At 40.4% G+C, this 23,187-nt stretch overlaps 1 protein-coding gene across 2 annotated transcripts in view; it reads left to right on the top strand.

The window, feature by feature from the left end:
* LOC126198852 (tubulin polyglutamylase TTLL5) overlaps positions 1-22,465 on the top strand; it is a 215,010-nt gene extending 192,545 nt beyond the window's left edge. For both annotated transcript variants that reach the window (XM_049935443.1, XM_049935451.1), the window contains 2 exons: positions 1,479-1,645; positions 18,602-22,465. In XM_049935443.1, coding sequence (XP_049791400.1) covers positions 1,479-1,645; positions 18,602-18,830 — 396 coding nt within the window. In that variant the 3' untranslated portion in view covers positions 18,831-22,465. The remainder of the gene's footprint in view (positions 1-1,478; positions 1,646-18,601) is intronic.
* Positions 22,466-23,187: the final 722 nt, after the last annotated feature.

Below are 23,187 nucleotides of genomic sequence, written 5' to 3'. Positions count from 1 at the left end.
GCACTGACTGTGTTTAATCCCTACATTACCATACCAGTGCTGGAGCCTAATGGCAAGTTATGACACTTAACACTACCAACAACACACATCCTTCAGCGCACAGTCTGAATGTCATTCCTATACACTCGGATACCGATACAGTAAATAATTTTCATTCTACACTGGCTCAATTTTAATTATAATCTTCCTAAACTATCATTAAATCTGCCACAAATCGCTGCATGCCCTGCTTTAGAGGGGGGCAATCCCCCAACCTCCATGTGGATGTTCAACACCTTGTCACGCACTTATGGTTTTATCATCCTACAACCACTTTCCACAGTTGCTCACATCTGTAACACGCGGACAGTGTGACCACCTTATTCTCAGGCACCAGGCCTTAATAATCTGCCCATTGTCAGTGGATTTCCGCACTTGTGACCTGTACCTTCGCTGGAATGATTCCCCATTTGGGGCGCATGCTGATACTAGAATAATTCCTGATTTGGGGCCCATACTATCACTAGAATGATTTCCCATTTGTGTCTGTTCTGCTTATTGACTTTCCTTACCCTGTTGTGCTCGCAACACCAGCAGGCTGCATCTGCATTCAGTCTCATGATGGGCTGTAGTCATAATGTTTTGGCTCATCAGTGTAAGTTTCAAATAACTAGATGAGTGTCCAGTAGTGTGATGTTTGAAACAAGGGTTACCATATTTACTCGAATCTAAGCCACATTTTTTTTCCGGTTTTTGTAATCCAAAAAACCGCCTGCGGCTTAGAATAGAGTGCAAAGTAACCGGAAGTTCTGTAAAATGTTGGCAGGTGGCGCCACAATTAACTTCTGCCGTCGAATATATGTAGCACTACAGAGGCATGCTTTGCAGGCACAAAAATAAATACTGGCATCAAAACCTGTGTGTCAGTAAATAAATTAAGGGGGAGGAAGAGATTTTTTTCTCCACCCTGATTTTCGACGACTGTATTTTCATACATTATCCAACGAAGTAAATACGAACTCCATATTGTTCATCTTCAAATGTAGCAGCCTTTCAATATACTACGAAAATCCGACTGGCAAGACTGTTTGGGATGTTTGTCAATATGGTCAACTCTACGTTACGAATTTTTTCCTACTTGTGACAAGAGATTGTTGCTGATACGAACTTTTATGAATTGTGAATCACTTGCAGTATTCTCTTCACCATCAGAATAATATGAATATAAACATTTTGCCATGCATTCTTTCGTGTTATATATATATGCATTCTTTCGTGTTATATATATATATATGCCGCACCTGAAAAATGAGACTCGAAATCATGGGGGGGGGGGGGGGGGCAAAAGAAAAAATTATATATATATATAATTTTTTTAAATACGGTACTTGAGAGTGAAAAATTGGAGCTATTATGTGAAAATTAGTTTTATGCATCATATTTAAAAATAGTTCATAATATAATATTTCTAATCATTTCTTAAACTATTTTTGTTCTAGCCTCCAAACAGAAAACTATCTGGCAAAGACAGAGTAGCTGTAGTTGCAAAACAGTTATCAGACTTCATTTATCTGTATAGCCGTGAAACTGAGCTCTACACAGAAGCAACAGACCGTCCACACTGTATACCGTCGGAATTATGCACCAGGTTTCTCATTTTTGCAAGGTGAGATGACTTGATGTAAAATGTATTTGACTAGTATCACAGTGAAAATCTTCAGGAAAAAAGTACAGCCTAATCTCAGCTAAATTTCAAATCAACTTAGAAATCCACATAATTTCTCAGTTTTTATAATTTCTATCCTGTCAGAGTTTACAACAGCATATTTTCTGGGATTTTGTTTCCAAGATGTCAGCTTTTCCACAGGTATGTACGATGGCTACTAAAATCTATTATAACATTTGATAGGTACACCATGTCTTTGATGTAAATGGACATAAAATCCTGTATGAAATACATAATCTATGTAAGAAAAACTGACTGACCACCAAATAAGTGGCTCTGAGGAATGAACACGCATATAGAAAGGAAGGGCAATGAGGAATATGCCTCTTCACTCCTCAGTTTGTCTGCCATTTAAATATTATGATATTATATCTCTTGTGTTTCTTTTAGTTAATAGTACACAGAATAAAAATGGCTACAGAATATTTACCTAATATCCATCCTCAATTCCCAAAAGCATTCACATCCTACCTCTGCTGCACAACTTGAACATAGCCATCATTCACTGTTTGTTTGTAGACAACAAAACCCATCAAAATTTTCCTAGACTGTATTCATATTTACAATGCAGTGGTATTGCAGTAGACACTGAAAAACATGGTGATGCTATATTGTAGGTGTGGTGAACTATATTTCATCTGTGGATTCAGATACATTTTGCAATGAGGAAATAACATTTTCTATTATAGAAGGGAGGGTAAAAGTTGTGGAATCTGAAGCTAGGAAAGATGCCCTTTGTAGAAGTTTGATCCTTCTCAAAGTACATAATGGAAAACAATGCAACACACAAAAATGTTACAAATTCTGCAGTCCAATAAGTGCAGTTTCACAACAACATGTCAAACTGAGAAAATAATATGAGCTTGGTTTGGTCCTTGGCTTTTCATCCATTTGTCTATGATTTTTTGAGAACAGGTTTGTCAGGAGAATAAGATTATTGTTACTGTATATTTTTACTTGTTCTAAGTACTTATGACAACATAATCATTCACATGTAGTTGCATTGTTTGCGATTCACCAGGAAGTATTTCATTTGTTTTAAATATTTATTCATAGTTTAGTGGTGGATGATATATTGTGAAACATTTGTCCTCATGAAGGCAAACTGTAGAAATGTCACACTCCAAACAGGTTTCCCAATGATGCCTTCAAGCATAACAAACTTTGCATCTTTTAGAGGGAGCAGTTTTCTTCAGTCACCATTCTTACCACTAGAAAATGACCCCAGATTCTGGCTTGAAGTCTTAAGGGATTTTTTGCTTTGGTTGGTTGTCCTTTACAAGTGTAGACAGAGAAAGTTACGTTCTTCAAAAGCTGCAGTGCCATATTGAGCCTGGAAATTGGTGATGCCATCCTCCTGGATGCTGTGTTGAGTATATGGCAAATTATGCTTGCATTTGGCATATGTCCATGAGATAGAGTTCTTATACCCTTTGACAGATCTTCTCATAAGAGGATCATAGGGCAGACATTGGTCACGTATGTCAATGTCACCCATTCCTTAATTGTTATAGATAAAACCTCAACAACTATCCAAACTGTATGAAGTTATTGTCAATGTTTCTGTAGCACAAGAAATAATTAAGATGACTTATTCTCAGTATCAATGGTAAATGCAGTTGTAAATGCAGAATACTCAATTCTACTAACACGTAATGATTTTCTCTGATATGAAAGGTTGCAAATCAGAAAGTGCAACATCATTAAACCCACCTTAATGGAGCTTTGCTATTTTCAATAAAAAGAAATTTACTTTTCTTGGGCGCCTTGGCCACAGACGCTTTAGATTTCTGAGGGCCTGTCGTTATTAGAATATTGAGTTTCATGTACCTTTTGTCATTCGCAGACGCGAAGTGGCACTCTGCAACGCGAAGCTGAAATGCTGAGTTAAAGTCCACCAAAATCTTGATTGTTACATGAAAGGCTTTGAGTGTTGTGTCAGAAATGTTAATTTCTTTTCAACGGTGAGTTTAAGCAGTCTAGTGTGTTTGTGTTTAATTTATTAGATATGAGATGTAGCAAAGCTAAATGTTGTGCACATTAAAATCTGACCAGCTTCATTGTTCTGTTAATGAGAAGAGACTCTGGGCTTTCTGTGAGGTTCGCATTGAAATCTTGTTATAGAACTGATCAAAATTTTTTGAAAGCTATTTTCTGTTTACATCTGAATTACAATTATTTTTTATGTATTGAATCGTGAGAGACCTGATCTGCGCTGACTGGTCCATGCTAACACAAAAACTGTTTCTGCAATGAAATATTAATTCACTTTCAAGTGAAACACTTGAGCAGATAATTCTCAGTGGGTGAGTTCCTATTTTTAAGCCATGTGGTGTAATGAAAAACTTAAAATTATGTTCTCGCTCATAATGGTGTCTTTGAAACCAAGTCAGCTCAGTATATGAAAACTGCAAATTATTCAGTAATAATTATGGGATGCCTTTCCCTACACTATTAAGAGGAAAACACAAGTTTACACATCTATATAATTAATTAGTATTATCATTATCATAAGAATGCTTTTTCTACAGTATTACTAACACACACACACCATTCTCATCATGAATCGTCAATGACGTCCTTCTACAATCGAGAACAAAATGAAGAGAATTAGTTTTTTCTCTTTCCTCCTCATCAGAGGACAGTCTATTCATTTTTCTTTGTTCCTTGAAATACATAGTCTTCGTATTAATAGTAGTTTTCATTGTTCTTTTTCTATATCATTTTACAATATTTCACTGCAGTAATCCATCATCTTTATGGCTTTTATCAATCTATCATGAAGTGTTGGCAAGAGATAAACATTTTTACTATAAACCCATTTCACAACAACAATATTGCTCAAGAATACAAATATTAATTCCCCTGAACATGGGTGGCATGTGTTTCCTTGTTTGTCTTACAGTCCTGACAGCATGATTGTGTCTGTTTAACACTTCCTGAAAAAGTTAAGAGGTGTACCAATTGCCCATGTAAATGGTTTCCCATTTCCCAAACGGACACTCACAATCCAAGCACAATCTTTACACTTGCTGGAAATTTGACTGCCACATCACCATTGTCTTCCACTTTTCAAGTTTGTGTCTTCATATAACAACAGTACCCTTTCCCTGAAGAGTATACTTAATATATTCTTTATGCCAAATCTGGCTGTCTTTAATGGATTATATTGAATATATGGAAGTGTGTCCCTAAAGTTTGTTAGGTTTTCATCAATGTTGATATTTTTGCCAGGAACTTGTATTCTTTGAAATTTGAAGCAGTTGTGAAATGACTGGTCTTGCCTTCCTCAGCTCATAATATTGTGTTTCTAGTAAATTGAGAGCAAAGTACAAATACCTGTAGATGGCCTTGAATCTTCTCAGTGGTGTTGCTTCAACATTGGAATCTTGATATTTATTTTAAAATAGAAAACTTCATTATCAGGAATAGAATCCAGTAATATGATAAGTTTTTATGCAGAAAAGGATTACAGATGTCATCAATGCTGAATAAGCACTTTTTCTTAAGTTTGTTACCATTTCTCCACTTCAAGGTGGCATATTTTGCCAGTTACTTTTGTTGACATCCCCCAGGATTCATTCAGTGAATCTGATTTTTTTCATATATCACATTTTTAATGTTGCATATCAACACAACATGATTGGTTACATGAATAAAAATAAATAAGTTTTATTTCTTAACTTGGTGCAAAGGGTGCACTGAAAAATATGAAGATATAATTATAGATTGTTAAATGAAAACAATTTCACCACATAATCTACTTTCAAAAAGAGATTTAGTTGCTAGTTACCAAATGTTTGAGATGTAATTAGTTTTGCATGCATCCTGTCAAATTAAATTCTTAGGTCATCATGTTCTCAGTCACCAAATAAATTATATAAACCATGGTAATTTTAGAATCTTGGGCCCCATACACTTGCGTCAACTTTTTGAAGTACCCCTACAATGTAGCCAATACATTATTGTTGCACACGTATGAATTTGTGAATCAATTTCAGGTTTTATTAGATGAACAATTAAGCATGCATTAGCTCTGCATGTGTTTTAACGTGGATGCAGAGCACAAACACTCTTCTGCTCTGCACACATAAGATAAGAAATCACCCCAGCACAGGCAGTAGCTGTTGTGCGTAAATGATAGTGTTCCGGGCATTAAGAGGCAGGGTCAAGAAAACGAGAAAGAAACAGAAGAGGAAATCTATAATTCTTCATTTTTGGTCTCTCTATTCACTGTAGTACATTTTAGAAAAAAAGGTCACCGACAGAGTAGCCTTTCGAAGAAATGATAGTATTAAGTACTTTTGGAAGCCTTATTTGTGGAAGGTACACAGAAAATTGTTGCTCGAGACTTCTGCCACCTGTGAGATGTTGCATACTCTTCACAGTTGCAGAATTATATATTTTCTTCGGGATATTATTAAAAAAGCACAGTTTTTCTTTCTGTAACCTTGTTTGTCAGACGATGAACTTCACTAACTTCACCACAGGTTTCGATTTTTAATGCTTTTAAACACTAGAGAATGTGTTCAAAGTAAAGCTTTTGCAAACTACAGTGTCGTTGAAATTTATCTTTTCAGTAACATTCTATGTAAAAATTCATTACTTCCACCTCCTTCATTTGGAACGGAGTTATATTAACTCAAGAACATGTGGAACATGTTGAAACACTGGTAAAATGATTTTTTTATAAACAAACATCACTTTAGTAAATGAAATTCACCTTTGGCTGGATCAGTCACAGCAGAGCAGGAAAGTTGTAATGTTGTTGTTGCTGTTTTTGTTTTTGTTTTCATTTTCATTAAGAATCTCTCCATGCACACACACATGCCCCCCCCCCCCCCCCACACACACACACACACACACACACACACACACACACCCTCTCCCTCTCCCAAATGCGCAATTTCCAGAAAACTGTGTATGTCCTGTCAAGCAATCTCTTGTTTTAGTCCAGATACAGCGCAAATTTCTTTTCTCCCAAATTCAGTACGGTATCTCTTCATTAGGAGGATCTGCCCAATAATCTTCAGCATTCTTCTGTAACACCACGTTTCGAAACCTTATATTCTTTTTTCTTATTATCCATCTTTCACATCTACAGAAGTCTACAAATCGTGTAGATACTTTCAAATATGTCTCAAAGTTCTTATTTTTTCTCCCTAAACTTAAATTACTTTCTGACTTTGTCTTTGCAGTTATTGCTTGCTCGGTGTTCAAATTGAATAACACTGGGCAAAGGCTACCGCCCTGTTTCACTTCCTTCCCAGCAACAGCTTGTCTTCTTCTACTACTACTACTACTACTACTACTACTACTACTTCTTTCATGTCTGACTTTTAGAACTACAGTCTGTGCTCTGTGTGAGCTGTAAATAACATTTCTCCCTATATTATTTTACCTCTTCTATCTTCAGATTTTTGTACTGTGTATTCCAGTCAACAATGTCAAACAGCTTTCGATAAATCAATAAAAGCTATAAACATAGGTTCACCTTTCCTCAAGCAAATTCCAGGGTAAGTCATAGTCAATAGCACCTCAAATGTTCCTACATTTCTCTGGAACCCAAAGTGATATTCCCTGTGGTCAGCTTCTACCAGCTGTCCATTCTTCTCTAAATAATTCGTGTCACTAACTTGATGGTTTGGTAATATTCTCACCTATGAATTCCTGTCTTCTTAGAACTATGACTTATTACATTCTTCTTGACATCTGAGAGTACTTTGTTGGTCTGACTCTCAGAGTATGAATCCTCATCTCACCATCTAGTACGTCTTTTTCTCTAGAATTGTCTCCAGTGTTTCCTTCCGTAGATCCTTTGCGTATTCCGTCCACCTTTAGGCCTCCTCTTCTTTGTTCAGTACAGACCTGCTATCCGAGCTCTTAATATTATAGAGGTACTTCTCATTCCCCAGGAGCTATCTTTAATTTTTCCTCTACTCATGTGTGCTTCTACGGTCTTGCATTTCTCATCTAGTAATTCCTTCATTGCCATTTTGCACTTCCTGTCAATTTCATTTTTTTTACTTCTGTATTCTCTTTTACATGCTTCAGTTGCCGCATTTTTATATTTTCTCCTTTCATCAATTAAATTCAGTATCTCAACAAAGACAATAAATTTTTGATCACTAAGTGGTGGCAGGAGAACACACCTTCTCAACCCGGCCAATAAGTGTCCCCTGACCCGTGGTTTTGGGTGACTTTTCCAAACTCTCCCTATTTCCTAAACCTCACGAATCCTTTCCCCTGCCCCTCTTCCTTCTTACACCATTCTGCCAGGAGCAGGAGCCATTGGCTCCAAAAACTTGCAGGTTCAAATACCTGCTGTCGCTAGGTGAGTAGACCATTTATCCATCCAAATTCAGTATCTCCTGTGATATCAAAGGATTTATACTAGGCCTTGTTTTTTTACCTATTTGATCCTCTGCTGCCATCCCTATTTCATCAGTGAGCTACCCATTCATCTTCTGTTGTATTCCTTCCCCTGTTTCAGTTGCACAATGCTTAATGCTTCCTTTGAAACTCTGAACAATCTCTGGTGCTTTCAACTTATCTGGTTCTGATCTAAATTTTCTGTCTTTTTTTCAGATTCTTCAGTTTTAATCTGTTATTCATAACCAGCAAATGGTGGGTCATCCACATCTGTCCTTGAAAATGTTTTTCAATTCAAAATCTGGTATGGCAATCTTTCCTTCCAGTATATAATCAGTCTGAAACCTTCTAGAAGCTCCATGTCTCTTCAACATACACAACCTTCTGTCATGAATTTTAAACAGTGTTGGTAATGAAACAGACAATCAAATCGTGGTTGGTGCAGAATTCTACCAAGTGACATTCCATTTAATCTTTACTCCATGATCTGCTACAATTTTTCCTTGTAGTTCATTTCCTACTATTGAATTCCAATCCTCCATCACATTTAAATTTTCATCCCCCATAACTAACTGGATAGTGGTTTTTTTTCTCCATACTTTATATCAATCTCTTCATCTGTAGAGCTAGAATATTTTACCTAGGCTGATGCCAACATCGTTAAGACATATAGTGGAACTCCCATTTTCTTAGAAAACATCATAGCTGTAGGTCCCTCCTTACATTCGAGATGCATGGTTCATGGGGAGGGGGATTATTACCTGGACAACACTAACAATAAAAATGATATTGTGGCAACAGCTTTTGCCTGCTGTGTGCTTAGCAAATAGTTTCTCATTGGCAGTTGTAGCAAAAGGTGAGAGAACATTCCCTTCTTGACTATCCATTTCACTGTTTTGTACAGCTTATTCACCTGAGTAACTGTACATGATGATCACTGCATTAAGGTACTTCACTTTGTATCAGTTTCATGAAAGTGTTTCTGGGTGGTGGCATATATTCCCAAATTTTTGTGATTTGTGACAGAGTAGTTCATGCAAGATTGGGCCAGATAACATTGCACCAAAAGGGGGTTTCACTTCATCGATGAGTGCTTCAGGAATAGTCATTGGGTTTGATTATTGCAATTTACTGGCACAGGGACGGATTTGCCACCATCTTCACCCAATCTGATTCCTTGTGACTTCTTTTCATGGGGAGTATTGAAAGACAGTGTCTACCAGAACCATCAGATGATGCTGAACAAACTTGAATTGGTGATCTGTGTGGTATCTGAATCCATTTCTGTTGGGACATTACAGGATGTGATGGCAAATTTCATTGTTTGCATAACCCCATATTAAAAGAGATGGGACATTTCAAAAAGATTGTCATGTGATTGCGAAGACTGCTCGCAAAGGAGAAGTTTAATTATGCATGCTGATACTGTAAGAGCTGCACAGGATACAATGCCATCTATTAGCAACTTTTGGGACTGTTTCAAAACTTTTATAATGTTTATGTATAAAATTCTTACAGTTTTGCAGTAAACGCACCTTCTTTTACACTTGTCTAACAGTCTAGTTTTCGAGGTACTTAATTTTGAAATCAAGAACTCCTTCACTGAACACCCTGTACAGTGAGACAAGATGGTCACTATCTTCATGGAAAAAGTTAAACAGTTGCTTATGGAAGCATGGTTGTATCCTTGCATGCACCTCTTCATCCAAAGCAAATTGATGGCCAGGTGCCTGTTGTTTCAACTGTACTGCAGAAGTTTTGTTGGGAAGCCCTTACACATCATCCATACAGCTCTGATACGTATCCATGTGATTCCCTTATTTTTGATGCCCAGGAGAAAGATACTCATGACCTTTGATTTGCTTCAGATTCAGAAGTGCACGCCCAGGTACAATTGTGGTTTTGCAGGGAACTGCAAACATTTTTCCGTCTTGTCTCACATTGGGATAAATGTACATTTAAGGTGATTACTATTGAAGTAATAAACAGTTTACTTACTTTCATGTGACTGCCCTTTCATTATTTGCATATCCAACTTTAAAAGCATTAACAAGATTTGTGAATTTTTTTTCTTTAAAAGCATTAACAAAACTTCTATTATTATTATTATTTATTATTATTATTATTACTTTTTTTTTGCACAGCCATGAGACTGAGTAATTTAATAGTTACTGCAAAAAAGTGTTGCTTGTTTTTTTATTTAATTTATATTTGGTGCCAATAATAAATTTTAAACAGTATTTTTCCAAATGAGGAAACCAAACTTCTGTTGAACAAGAAACTTGAAAGCTGCAGATACTACTTTATCTCAACCAAATTGATACAGGTAAGTTTCATCACTAGTAAAGATGGTGAATATAAAGTTGGATCTCCAAAATATCAGAGGATACAGCTCCATCTGTTTCTTTCCTTGTGTGGGTGATGTTTGCATTGCCTGGAAATCTTCCAGCATGGTGACTCCTGCCTAATACATGAGGTCTGTTAGTACCTCCCCTCTCTCCACCCCCCTCAAGTGTCTGATGGATTTGAATGTAGCGCACTTGCATGAGCTGACCTTGAACCTTCGTGCGCACGCATGAATTTTTTTCCCCACCTGTTGATAGCATCAGTTGCTGGCAAGCAGCAGTTGGCTAAGGTGTAGCATTTAGTGCCCACTATGGTTTATCACTGTAAGGGAAATGGTAGGACAACTGTAGTCGTCCTACTGGATCAGATTTTGCCAGAAACTGGGCAACAGCCAGCTGAAAACCATTTGGAAGATTCAGAGGGCTTTCAGTGACAGTGCTATGAGCATATCACAAATTAAGGATTGGTACAATTGGTTCAAAGATGGCTGCACATTGGTGGAGACCAAGCCAAGCTCCAGTTGGCCATCAATGTGCCAAAATGACCAGGTCACTGCCAAAGTGAACGCTGTGGTGATGCGGGACCTTCGTGTGACTATCAGAGAAATTTTGGAAGAAGTGGGCATCAGCACTTTTCTGGCACATTGATTGTAACCGAAGATTTGGCCATGAAGAGTGTGTTGGCAAAATTCATGTTGATGTCTCACAGGACATGCTGCACTCCACAGGCAGTGACCCCATCTTTGTGAACACCATAATCACTGATGACGAGTTGTGGGTGCACAGATATGACCCGGAAGCCAAATTGAATCCCAGTTGTGATAGTGGTAGCGTTCCCCATTACAAAGACCAAAGAAGGCGTGCCAAGTGCACAGCAACATCAAAGTGATGCTGACTGCTTTCTTTGACTCCCACAGTGTGGTACATCATAAGTATGCACCACAGGGTCAATCACTAAACCCCCCCTGTGGGTTCGGGGGTAAGAATAGGCCCGCGGTATTCCTGCCTGTCGTAAGAGGCGACTAAAAGGAGTCTCAAACGTTTCGACCCTTATGTGATGGTCCCCTCTTGGGGTTGACCAACATATTTCAAAATTATTCCGAACAGCGAGCCAATTGGGGTAGGGTGCCTTACTTGGTACATTGTGTCCATCATGCATTGAGACCTTTAGCCAGCTTATTCGTCGTTGCATTGCAGTGCCGCTCGCTCTCCATCTCTTGGGCGAGGATACATTCCTGGGTGTGATTTCTGCCATGCACTCTGCAGTGTCACTCTCTGCGCTGACGACGACCATGGACCACTTGCCACCTAATATCCAGCACAGTAGTCAGTCCATTGTGGTGGGGCCGCCATGTACCCTGTTGACTGTAGCCCCTTATAACACAGGGATCGCTCTACTGATGCCTGCGCCATTAACTGCCATCCTGCCAGGTGGCCCTTGCTGTGGCTGGGTGGCGCCCATGGGAAGGGCCCTTGGTCGGAGATGACACGCAATGAAGTGTGGCACATCTTCTCTTGCTGGTGGCCAGCCACCAGCAGTCTCTAAGCGTTCGAGGGCTCACTTTAATGCAAACATGTATGACCCCAAATCGTTCCCCTCCCTGGCCACACCATGGGAGGAATGAAAGGCTATGAATGACAGCGAGACGTATTCGCCCTGGTATCTAGTCTGTAAGAGAGCTGATGGGGAATCCTTTGTGTCCATGAAGGCTCAGTTCTTTGTAGAGCATTTAGAGGACAAGTTCGGGAAGGTGGATGGAGTCAAAAATGCGGTCCGGGTCAGTCTTGGTAAAAACATCATCCTCTGCCCAGTCACTGGCATTACTCGCTTGTAAGAAACTGGGGGATGTTTCTGTTACTATCATGCCCCATAAGAGCTTAAATGTGGTCCAGTGCATTATCTTCCAGAGGGGACTTCTTTTACAGTCCGATAACGAGCTGCGCGCCAACTTAGAGCGACGAGGTGTCCATTTTGTCTGGCGTGTCCACCGAGGTCTGAGGGATAATCAGGCTGCCACCAGTGCCTTCATCTTAGCCTTCGATGGTGACACATTACCCGAGAAGATGAAGGTGATGGTCTATCGCTGTGATGTCAAGCCATACATCCCTCTCCCGATGTGGTGCTCCAAGTGTTGGAAGTTCGGCCATATGTCTTCCCGCTGTGCTTCCAGCCACATATGTCGCAATTGTGGTTGTCCATCCCATCCCGATACTCCATGTGCCACACCTCCCATCTGTGACAACAGCGGAGAGCACCATCCCCCTTGCTTGCCGGACTGTAAGATTCTACAGAAGGAATGGAAAATAATAGAATAAAAGACCCTGGACCGACTGAACTACACTGAGGCTAAACGGAAATTTGAACAGCTTCAGCCCATGCGCATGACATCATCTTAATGCTGCCACTGTCACTCCTGATACGGCTCCATCCGTTGCACCACATACAGTCCGCTCTGTGAGCCGAAGGACCACACCTGCCCCCTTAATGGTAGGGGGCACTTTCCTCCCTGTTGCTCCTGCACCACCTACCTCAGGAGCAATACCCCCCACCATCAGGGACACCAGTCCCCACTTCTAAGCCGGAGAAGTGTAAGTCTTCTTCAGCTTCTCTTGCTAGGAGTGGCAACCCAGACACCCGCCAGGGGCTGAAGAAGTTCCAGGTAGCTGGTCGTAGGGCTTCGCGATCTTCTTCTGTCCTGGAGACTGAATCAAAGAAGCCCTCCCAGCAAGGGCAACCAAAGGAACAGCGTGAGAAATCGAAATCGAAGACCTCTAAGACCAAGGAAATTGCGGTGGCACCCACTCCACCGCTACCTACAAGCTCTGTGTCTAATAATGTGGTGGAGATTCTGGCGTCCACTGAGGACCTAGATCTCGCCGGTCCATCAGACATGATGGATGTTGCTCCCATTGGCAGCGGTGGCAGCAGGTGACCCAGTGGTGTAATCTGCCTCCTCAATCCCTTCATTCCATTTTTGGCCGTGGACAATGTCATCCTCCAGTGGTACTGCAGTGGTTTTTTCCACAATCTTGCTGAGCTCCGACAACTTCTCAGTGTTCACCCTTTCCTCTGCATTGCTCTTCAGGAAACTTGGTTTCTGGCGTTGCGAACCCCCGCCCTCCGGGGCTATTATAAGAACCGGGCAGCTTATGAGAGGGTATCCGGTGGTGTCTGCATCTGCGTCCTTCACTCTCTTTACAATGAGTCTGTCCATCTACAAACACCTTTAGAGGCTTTCGCTGTTTGGGTGTGTACGCCTCAGGCTGTCACTGTCTGCAGTCCCCATCATCCACCGGATGGTGATGTCCCGCAGCATGTCCTGGCTGTGCTGATAGCCCAATTGCCGCCACCTTTTCTGTTACTGGGCGACTTCAATGCCCATAGCCCTCTGTGGGGCGGATCAGTGACAACAGGCCGAGGCAGCATCATTGCCCAAGTATTGGCACAGATTGACCTTTCTCTTTTCAATACTGGTGCCTTCACAAATTTCAGTGCGGCACATGGCATGTACTCGGCCATCGACCTTTCGATCTGCAGCCCTAGCCTATCGCTATCTGTCCAATGGAGTGTGCATGACGACTTGTGCGGTAGTGACCACTTTCCGATCTTTCTGTCACTGCCATGTGTCACTCTTCTGGGTGCCCCTGCATATGAATAAGACTGACTGGGACTTGTTCACCTCCATTGCCACTATTGAGCCTCTTTCCAATGACGCCATTGATGCGGTGGTTCACTCGGTCACCACCGGCATTGTTACTGCCGCAGAATCTGCCATTCTCTGTTCTTCTGGGTCCCCTTGGGCGGAGGACTCTGCCTAGGTGGTCGCCTGAGATCGCTGAGGTGATTAAAGATCGCAGGCGGGCACTCCAGCATCACAAGCAGCATCCCTCATTGCCACACCTCATCACCTTTAAACGACTCCGTGAGCGAGCCTGCCACCTCATTCGCCAATGTAAGCAGGAGTGCTGGGAAAGGTATGTCTCCACCATTGGCCTCTGTACCTCTCCATTGCAGGCTTGGGCCAAGATTAGGCAATTATGCCTATTGCACCGTCAGTGTACCTGCGCTTTCACTGAATGGAGCAGTCTGTACTGACTCCGACACAATTGAAAACCGCTTAGCGGAGTATTTTGCTCACAGTTCCGCTTCTGCGAATTACCCACTAGCCTTTCACTCCCTGGAAGAGCGGTTGGAATGTTGGAGCATTTCATTTCACACACACCATCCTGAATCGTACAATTCTCTGTTCAGTGAGTGGGAATTCCAAAGTGCCCTAGCCTCTTGCCCCAATACAGCTCCCAGGCCAGATCGCATCCAGTGTCAGATGCTCAAACACCTCTCGGTGGACTGCCAGTGACACCCCTTTGTTCTTTTCAACTGTATCTGGGTTGAGGGTGAGTTCCCGTCGCAATGGCAGGAAAGCATTGTAATCCCCGTGTTGAAACCTGCTAAGAACCCACTGGAGGTGGACAGCTACCACCCCATTAACCTCACCAATGTTCTTTTCAAGTTGCTTGAACACATGGTGAGCCCAAGGTTGAGTTGGCTACTTGAGTCTCAGGGTGGGTTCTGTAAGTGCCGCTCTGCCGCCAATAATCTGGTGTGCCTGGAGTCTGCCATCTGTACGGCCTTTGCCCATCGTCAGCATCTGGTCACTGTCTTTTTTGACATGCAGAAGGCGTACTATACGACATGGTGACATCACATCCTCTCTATGCTTCATGGTTGGGGTCTTCAGGGTCCGCTCCCGATTTTCATACAAAAATTTTCTGTCGCTTCATCCTTCCACGTGCAGGTTGCGGCCTCCCATAGTTCCTCCCGAGTTCAGGAGAATGGGGTACCGCAAGGATCTGTCTTAAGTGTCTGCCTCTTTTTAATTGCAATTAATGGGCTTGCTGCGATGGTGGGAATGTCTGTCTCAGCTTCCTTGTATGCTGACAACTTCTGCCTATACTTCAGCTCCACTGGCATTGCAGCTGCAGAACAGCAGCTGCAGGGCGCTATCCGCAAGGCACAGACTTGGGTTGTAGCGCATGGCTTCCAGTTTTCGTCTGCCAAGACCTGCGTTATGCATTTCTGCCGGCGACAAGCTGTTCACCCTGAGCCATGGATTTATCTTGACAGCGGACCTCTTGCTGTGGTGGAGATGCATCGGGTTTTGGAATTGGTTTTTGATATCCCGTTGATTTGGCTCCCTCATATTCAGTAGCTTAAACAGATGTGCTGTCTGCATCTTGACGCTCTTCGTTGCTTGAGTCACACCAGCTGGGGTGCCAATTGGTCTACCCTTGTACAAGGCATTAATTCAGTCCCATCTAGATTATGGAAGCCTGGCTTATGGTTCAGCATCCCCTTCTACATTGCAGTTGCTGGACCCCATCCTTCACAGCTTTCCCGACAAGCCTTGTCAACAGCATACTTGTGGAAGCAGGCTCCCTCCATTGCAGTTCCGGCACCAACGATTACTGGCCGCTTATAATACACACATTTGTAGCTTGCCCGAGCATCCCAGTTATCATCTCCTGTTCCCTCAGTTGGTTGTCCATATTCCAGGACGGCGGCCCCAGTCAGGATGTACAGTCGCGGTTCGCGTCAGAGCTCTTCTCTCTGGGCTTGAGGTTTTCCCTCTTCCATCTCTTTTCCGGGTCCCTCTGTGTATACCCCCATGGTGTGTGCTCCGCCCATGCCTTTGGCTCGATTTGGCACGGGGCCCAAAGGACTCAGTCCCTCCTGAGGCCCTCCACCACTGCTTTCTTTCAATCCTTGCCGCATTTCAAAGCTCTGACGTTGCCTATACTGACAGTTCGATGGTTGCTGGTCGTGTCGGTTATGCTCTTACTCTAGGGGATCATTATGAACAACAATCATTACTGACCAACTGCAGTGGTTTCACTGCCAAGCTGGTTGCCATCTCTCATGCCCTAGAGTATATCCGTTCCTGCTCAGGCGAGTCCTTCGTTATCTATAGTGACTCCCTGAGCAGTTTATGAGCTATCAACCATTGGTTTACCTCACTCTCGTCGGGTGATGGCTATCCAGGCGTCCCTCCATACTCTTACACATTGTGGCCCCTCTGTGGTCTTTGTGTGGACACCAGGTCACGTCGGCATCCCAGGAAATGAACATGTTGACACGCTGGCCAAACAGGCTGTCGGTGCACTAGCATTGGAGATTGACCTTTCGAACAGTGACCTCAGGTCAGTTTTGTGGCAGAAGGTACTTCGCACTTGGGGTGAAGAAAGACACACACCCTTCCTTCACCAAACTAACTTCGGGCCATCAAGGAGGCTACTGGTGAGTGGTGCTCCTCCTTGTGGGTCTCTCGCAGAGGACTCTGTTGTCCTCTGCTGGCTGCGCATTGGCCACACCAGGATAGTACATGGCTATTTATTGTGCCGCGAGGACCCACCTGTATGTCACTGCGGGTCAGCTTTGACGGTGGTCCACATCTTGTTGGACTGCCTGCTTTTAACTCCACTCAGGCAGACGTTAGCGCTGGCTGATACGCTTCCTGCACTTTTATCAGATGACGATGCGATGGCAGATTTAGTTTTGAGTTTTATTCGTGCAGGGGGTTTTTATCGCTTGATCTAAGTGTTTGTTCTTTTTTTTTGTGTCGAGTCTGGCCTTTAGCATACACTTTTTTACTGAGGTTTTAGTGTGTTTCTTGGTGGTTGGCTTATCCTTTTTTGTTTCTATGGTCGGCCAACCACTGCCACACTCTGTGTGATTTTAATTCCTTTTCTCTGGTCTTTGTCTGTGTCTTTTTTTGTCCTGTGTCATCTCTTGTCATCTCCATTGTTTGTTTTTATTGTTTGTGGGAGTTTAAAGTTCGTGAAAAACGGGACTGATGGCCCTAGTAGTCTGGTCCCTTGGAGTGGCCGAGTGGTTCTAGGCGCTACAGTCCGGAACTGCGCGACCGCTATAGTCGCAGGTTCGAATCCTGCCTCGGGCATGGATGTGTGTGATGTCTTTAGGTTAGTTAGGTTTACGTAGTTCTAAGTTCTAGGGGACTCATGACCTCATATGTTAAGTCCCATAGTGCTCATAGCCATTTGAACCATTTGAACCTTCACTCCCACAAACCAACCAACCAGTCACTAAACACCACAGGGTCAGTCAATCACTAAAGAGTCCTACAGGGATGTCCTCCATCGCCTGCGTGATGCTGTGTGGCACAAGAGACTGGACTTGTGGTCTACAGAAAATTGGCATTTCAATCACGACAGTGCTCCAGCACATTCTTAGCATTGGTGAAAACCAGGGTCCTTTGCTTCAGCAGGCTCCTTACTCTCCTGATATGGTAACTTTTGGCTGTTCCTCAAACTCAAGAGGCCATTGAAATGAATGTGATTTCAGATAAGAGAAGACATTGTGCCAGTAATGAGAGCTGAGCTAAACTCCATCCCGAAAGAGGTTTTTTCAGTGTGCTTCCAACAATAGTGGCACTGCTGGAAGAAGTGTGTGGAATCCCAAGGATACAACTTAGAGGGTGATTAGGTATCCAGCACTCCAGGTAAGCTAGTTATTTTTCCCAGCTGAAGGCCGTACACTTCCCTAACAGACCTCATATGTTGAGGGATGCCACTCTCTTCCCAAGAGTATGCTGATCATACTGTTGGGCTCGGCAAGTTTTCTCTTCAATTGATTTGTACTCAAACCAACCATGAAATGAAAAGTATTCTTATTTAGATTTGGTGGCAGATGGCTATTGAACATCATTCAAAGCACAATGGCACTACCTCTTCTAATATTGTTAATACTCTATTGAAACTTTTGGCAGTAAGTTCAGTTGTGTATTTATTTTTATTGACACTTGGTGTATGTGTCATGCAGCCAACTCTTCATTACAGAAAGTTGGACATGAACTGTATTAAGAGTGGTGTATGGACATACATATTAAAAGAGTGGTGTATGGAAATACATAAGACATTCTAATTGAGTACAGAAAATAAGCACAGCACACTGGTAGCTGACAGCAAATAGTTCTTTTTAGATTACTGAATTAGGGAGGGTATCAAACTGGATACCGTTACTGCCAAGCATTTCTAAGAAAGCGCAATAATAGACCAGAATGAAGTCATTCTTCAAACTTTGCGTAGTCATCTGGTGTGTTAATACCATATAGGAAAGGTAAATGTTGTCAGTACTTAATTGACATTTTTGTTTGTGTTTCAGTGAGTCTGATCTGGAGGAAGTCCTGTCAGCTCATTCGCGTGTGTTTAAATGTGTACACACGTACCTAGGACGTTGTGGACCAGCCCCAACAACTCGTCACCCATTGGGTTTGCTGCGTTCGTATCCACATGCACCTGGAGGTACATCTTGTGAGACTCGTCGTGCCTCTCTTTCAAAACAACCTGCTGCTAAAAGGGCATCCACTACTAAAGTCTCTAGAGCACTGTGATACATTGTGGTATATGATTTTTACGTATCCGTTCCATGTATGTGACAAGCTAGTCATGTAAAGTATTGCCTTGACGTTGTTAGTTGAGTTTGACGTGGGTTAGGAAAAGTATTTCTTGAAATGATAACTTTGATAATGGTAGTGCTACTGTTGTATTTTAATTGTTTTTATTTATTTTGTTGTTGGAGACAGTGATTAAAAGAAGTATTTTAGACGGCCTTCCTGTTTTTATGGCTGCCTGAAATAGCAGCCGTTAAAAAAAGTCTGTGATCTTTGTATAAGTTAAATCCTCATTTTTGCAACAGTATGTGGCATTTTTTATAAAAGAATTCCATGTGAGTGATGGGTCATGGTGCAATCACAATTATTTTTTTTGATATTTGTTTTTATATATTTACTCACAGGGTACTTTTTAGAGTTGTGAACAGTGTCAAAGGCTGCAGTGGCATAATTTCAGTATTTTGTTATTTATTTAGCTAGATAGTGTTAGTCAGTGCAGCCTTTCCATCTTTCTAATTATTTATGTTATTTATTATGTCATTAAACTACTAATACCTTCTTGTACAATATCTTATTATTGTTCATTAAGAGATTGGACAAATGTATTGTTTTGAAGGACTGTTTTTTGGTGCTTTATTGGAGGCAACGAAAGGAAAGAAACACTGCCAGAGCAATTGTTCATTGTGATTGTGATTACAATTTAATTTTCTGTATGCAGTGGTGAATTGTGACATAAACGAAACAAATTGTGTTGAAGGCTGATGCAATGATTTTATCTTGTACAATAATGACAAATCAAGCAAAGTTATTTTGAATAAATTTCAGTTGCTCAATTGCTTTTTAACAATAGTCACCAGTAAAGCAGTAGTGCACATGCAGCAACTCCCAACAATTTTTCATCCATAAAGTACAATTAAATAAGCAAGTTACCAGTAGTGCCATAGAAACTGTACGTTGAGGGGTGCTATGATAAATAATTATTATTAAGTTCTCATAAATGAACATGATTTTAAAAATAGATTTTATACACAGTTAAGACTCCCTTCCTCATGGTAATGGTTTATAATTACATATACCTAAATTTCAAGTATTCTTGCACAGGAATTTCGTGCCATTAATGCATAAAAATCATTTTGTTGATGTTTGTGCCATGTGAAATGCAAGTTTCCAGAATTTTTATAATACATTAACATTGTTTTGCTGAATGGACAAAAAACCTGGAGGAAAAACTATAAATGGTACAAACTAAATCATCTGAATGTTAGTTTACAGTAACACAGAAAGATAATTTGGCTTTTAACTAGGACAAGATACAAACTTCTTTCTGAATGAGTAAGGTTTTTGAGCAGTCACGATGGCTCGGAGATTTATATTGTAAAGCTTACTTGTGAAACTGTTCACAAAAATTAAAGCTAGAAGTTAAATTTGATAGAAATCATCATCATAAATTACTTTAAGGTCCACTATCTTGTTGGCATCAGTTTGAGAAATACTACAAAAATGTAGTTTCACCACCAGAGATTTTCCCCAGTCCCCTCCCCACCTCCCATAAAGGAACTTGAGAAGGTAAATTTGTGAGATGTTCTCGGAAAGTGTGGGGAGAAGAATGAGTCAGAGGCAAATGTGAACTTTGTAAGTGTGTTGGGGTAACGGATTACTTGCACTGCATCATATGTTATTGATTGAGAAAATCCATTTAATTTTTTGTTCAGTATATGAGTAAAATATATAAAACTTCAAGGACATGTAATTTTCATTTTTTTTTTTTTTTGGTAAGGCAGTGGTTATTCTCAACTTACAATTACTGTCATCAGTTTCATCTACCCCTTGTAGGTCAATAACTCTTGGCTGCTCAATAACTCTTGGCTGCATTGAGTCACAAAATAAACCTGATATCCGGGTAATGGTACTGCACCTGTCTCTATTTGAGAGCAATGTTTTATTTAAATTATTTGAGTATTAGTCTTTTATATTTTTGTTTTCTCTTCCTACTCAATGTGCAAACTGTGTAAAATGAGAAATACTGAAACAAAAGGAGAACAGCTGATACTATGCTGACTTCCTTACTATGAGGAATATAAAATACTCATCAGTGAACTTAACCAATAGTAGCATCAATGAGAAATGTAAACAGTTCTTGTAAGTAGTTGAGCTGCCTCTCTTGGAAGTAATGTTATATGGGAAAAGCAGTCATTAAATGTACTTGGGCAAGAGTACTTAATTACTGGTATATTATTGGTATAATTACTTTGCTTTTGGTTTTTAGTTATAAATGTACGTGCAGTTTCTTTAAATGAAATAGTTCTCTCTCTCTCTCTCTCTCTCTCTCTCTCTCTCTCTCTCTCTCTGAGACATTACTTACCCATGCAATTAATGCACAAAAAAATTTCAGTCTTTCAGAATTAATGTTTAAAAGCTTTTAAAGCAATAATCACACTAGCTTTTAGCTCAGAAGTTAAAGCTACATTTTTCACTATGTGGAGAATTCCATTGTATAATCGTACAGAAGAGACTGTTCTGGTCATTAAGGTGCTCTTTATTATTATTATTATTTTATTATTACTGAATAGCAGTGGTATTAGATTAAGAGGTTGCTCATATGGTGACAATTGTGGTCAATCAATCTATCATAAATACTTAACATTTAAATGCTGAACTTAAATTATCAACAATATTCACATTCAAATAAGGATGAAGTGGACAGGAAACTAGAAAAGTGGCTTAGTTATTTTGAAAGCTGGATATATATGGATACAAACTATCTTGTCTCAGTTGGGCTGAATTCATCATTCCATATTAAATTATCCCCTCTTTTCCTTTCATTTAGTTTGTCGTTGATTGATGACAAAGATTTTTTCTTCTAAAAAATAGAATTAGCTAACAAAGTCATAATTTTCACTGTAAACAGAAAGGCCTTTCAATGAGAAATTTTATTATCTTTCATAGATGTGAAAGATTTAGTAATGATGCCAAAGTAATTTGTATGTTTTACATGTTCAGTTTTGTACATCATGCATTTAGGAATACTTCCATGGTATGATACTTACAACATGGTATGTTTAGTAACACTGGTGTCACTTATTAATAATGGTTTGTGAAAGTATCCAGTGGCTTTTCACTCAGTGAAGCACAAATTTCTACAGTAAATAGAATCACAGTATATGTAGCAAATGAACTGTAGTAAAAGCTGTAACACTGTTTCCAGTTATGTGAAAAACATTCCTTATATGAAGTGCTGAGTTTGTGTACTTAACTTTATCAGAAATATCTGAAGTACTTGTGATATTTTAACAGTGAAAACGACATATGCCATTCTTTAAGCTGATGTTTTTTACAGATGTAGTCACTGAACTAAAAAATTTTTGGAAGATTTTTTATGAAGTGCATTAAAATATTGTACCTCACATTGTATTTGGGCAAGTGCACTGTAACCTGTCTTGTGGATGCTGGAGGAAATTGTCATAATGTACATGAATTTGAAATTGTGTATTTTTGTGGGCACAGCTTTGTAGACTTAAATGTGCTCATTTGGCATAGATTTACGCTGTTCGCTGCTTAAAGATGTAAGTCAGTCTTCACTCATGGCAGCTATTTTTCTCAACTTTGTATTCAATGCAAATATATTCACTTGATATCTCGACAGAAAACGATTTTGTTATATTGGTTTCTTGTTTATGACTTCCACTCCAAACAAAGGTGCGTAAAGAATAATTGCAAATATGAAAACCCTTTGAATCACCACTTCTTAAAAGGCACTACATCTGTACAGTCTAGTTCAAAGAAAAACACCAATTGCTATACACTCACTGTTACTCCCAGTAAAACTGTTTTGTTACATTAAATCAATATTAAAAATTACAGGATACATTGTACAACCAAATTAGTTAGTACATTCAATAAGAAGAAATTTACGAGTCTTAATTGTTACAATTAAGAACCTTTTTGCAACAACTTCCAAAATCTAATTTCTTATTGCACCATATATTTAAAGGTTTATTTTTAAAGAACACATTGGCACTGGAGTGGTAAAACGTCATTTATTTTGGGTCTGCAGTACATATTGTAACATTTTAGTCTAAAACACAAGTCCTCTTCTACATGTACAGACTATGTATCTTCATACTACTACACATATTTGTATAGAGTGTCTTTCACAACCTTCTTGATATCTTCCATTTTCTTATGTTTTACGGGAACACTTACATTGGACACAGGACATGGAGGAATAGTCACATGTTTTGGTACTGGCAAAATTAAGCCAAAAGCATCCTCCTCCCATGAACCATGGACCTTGCCATTGGTGGGGAGGCTTGCGTGCCTCAGCGATACAGATAGCTGTACCGTAGGTGCAACCACA

This window comes from Schistocerca nitens, chromosome 1 (assembly GCF_023898315.1).
Source record: "Schistocerca nitens isolate TAMUIC-IGC-003100 chromosome 1, iqSchNite1.1, whole genome shotgun sequence".
Classification (NCBI taxonomy): domain Eukaryota; kingdom Metazoa; phylum Arthropoda; class Insecta; order Orthoptera; family Acrididae; genus Schistocerca; species Schistocerca nitens.
This window is presented reverse-complemented; position numbering and strand designations above follow the sequence as displayed.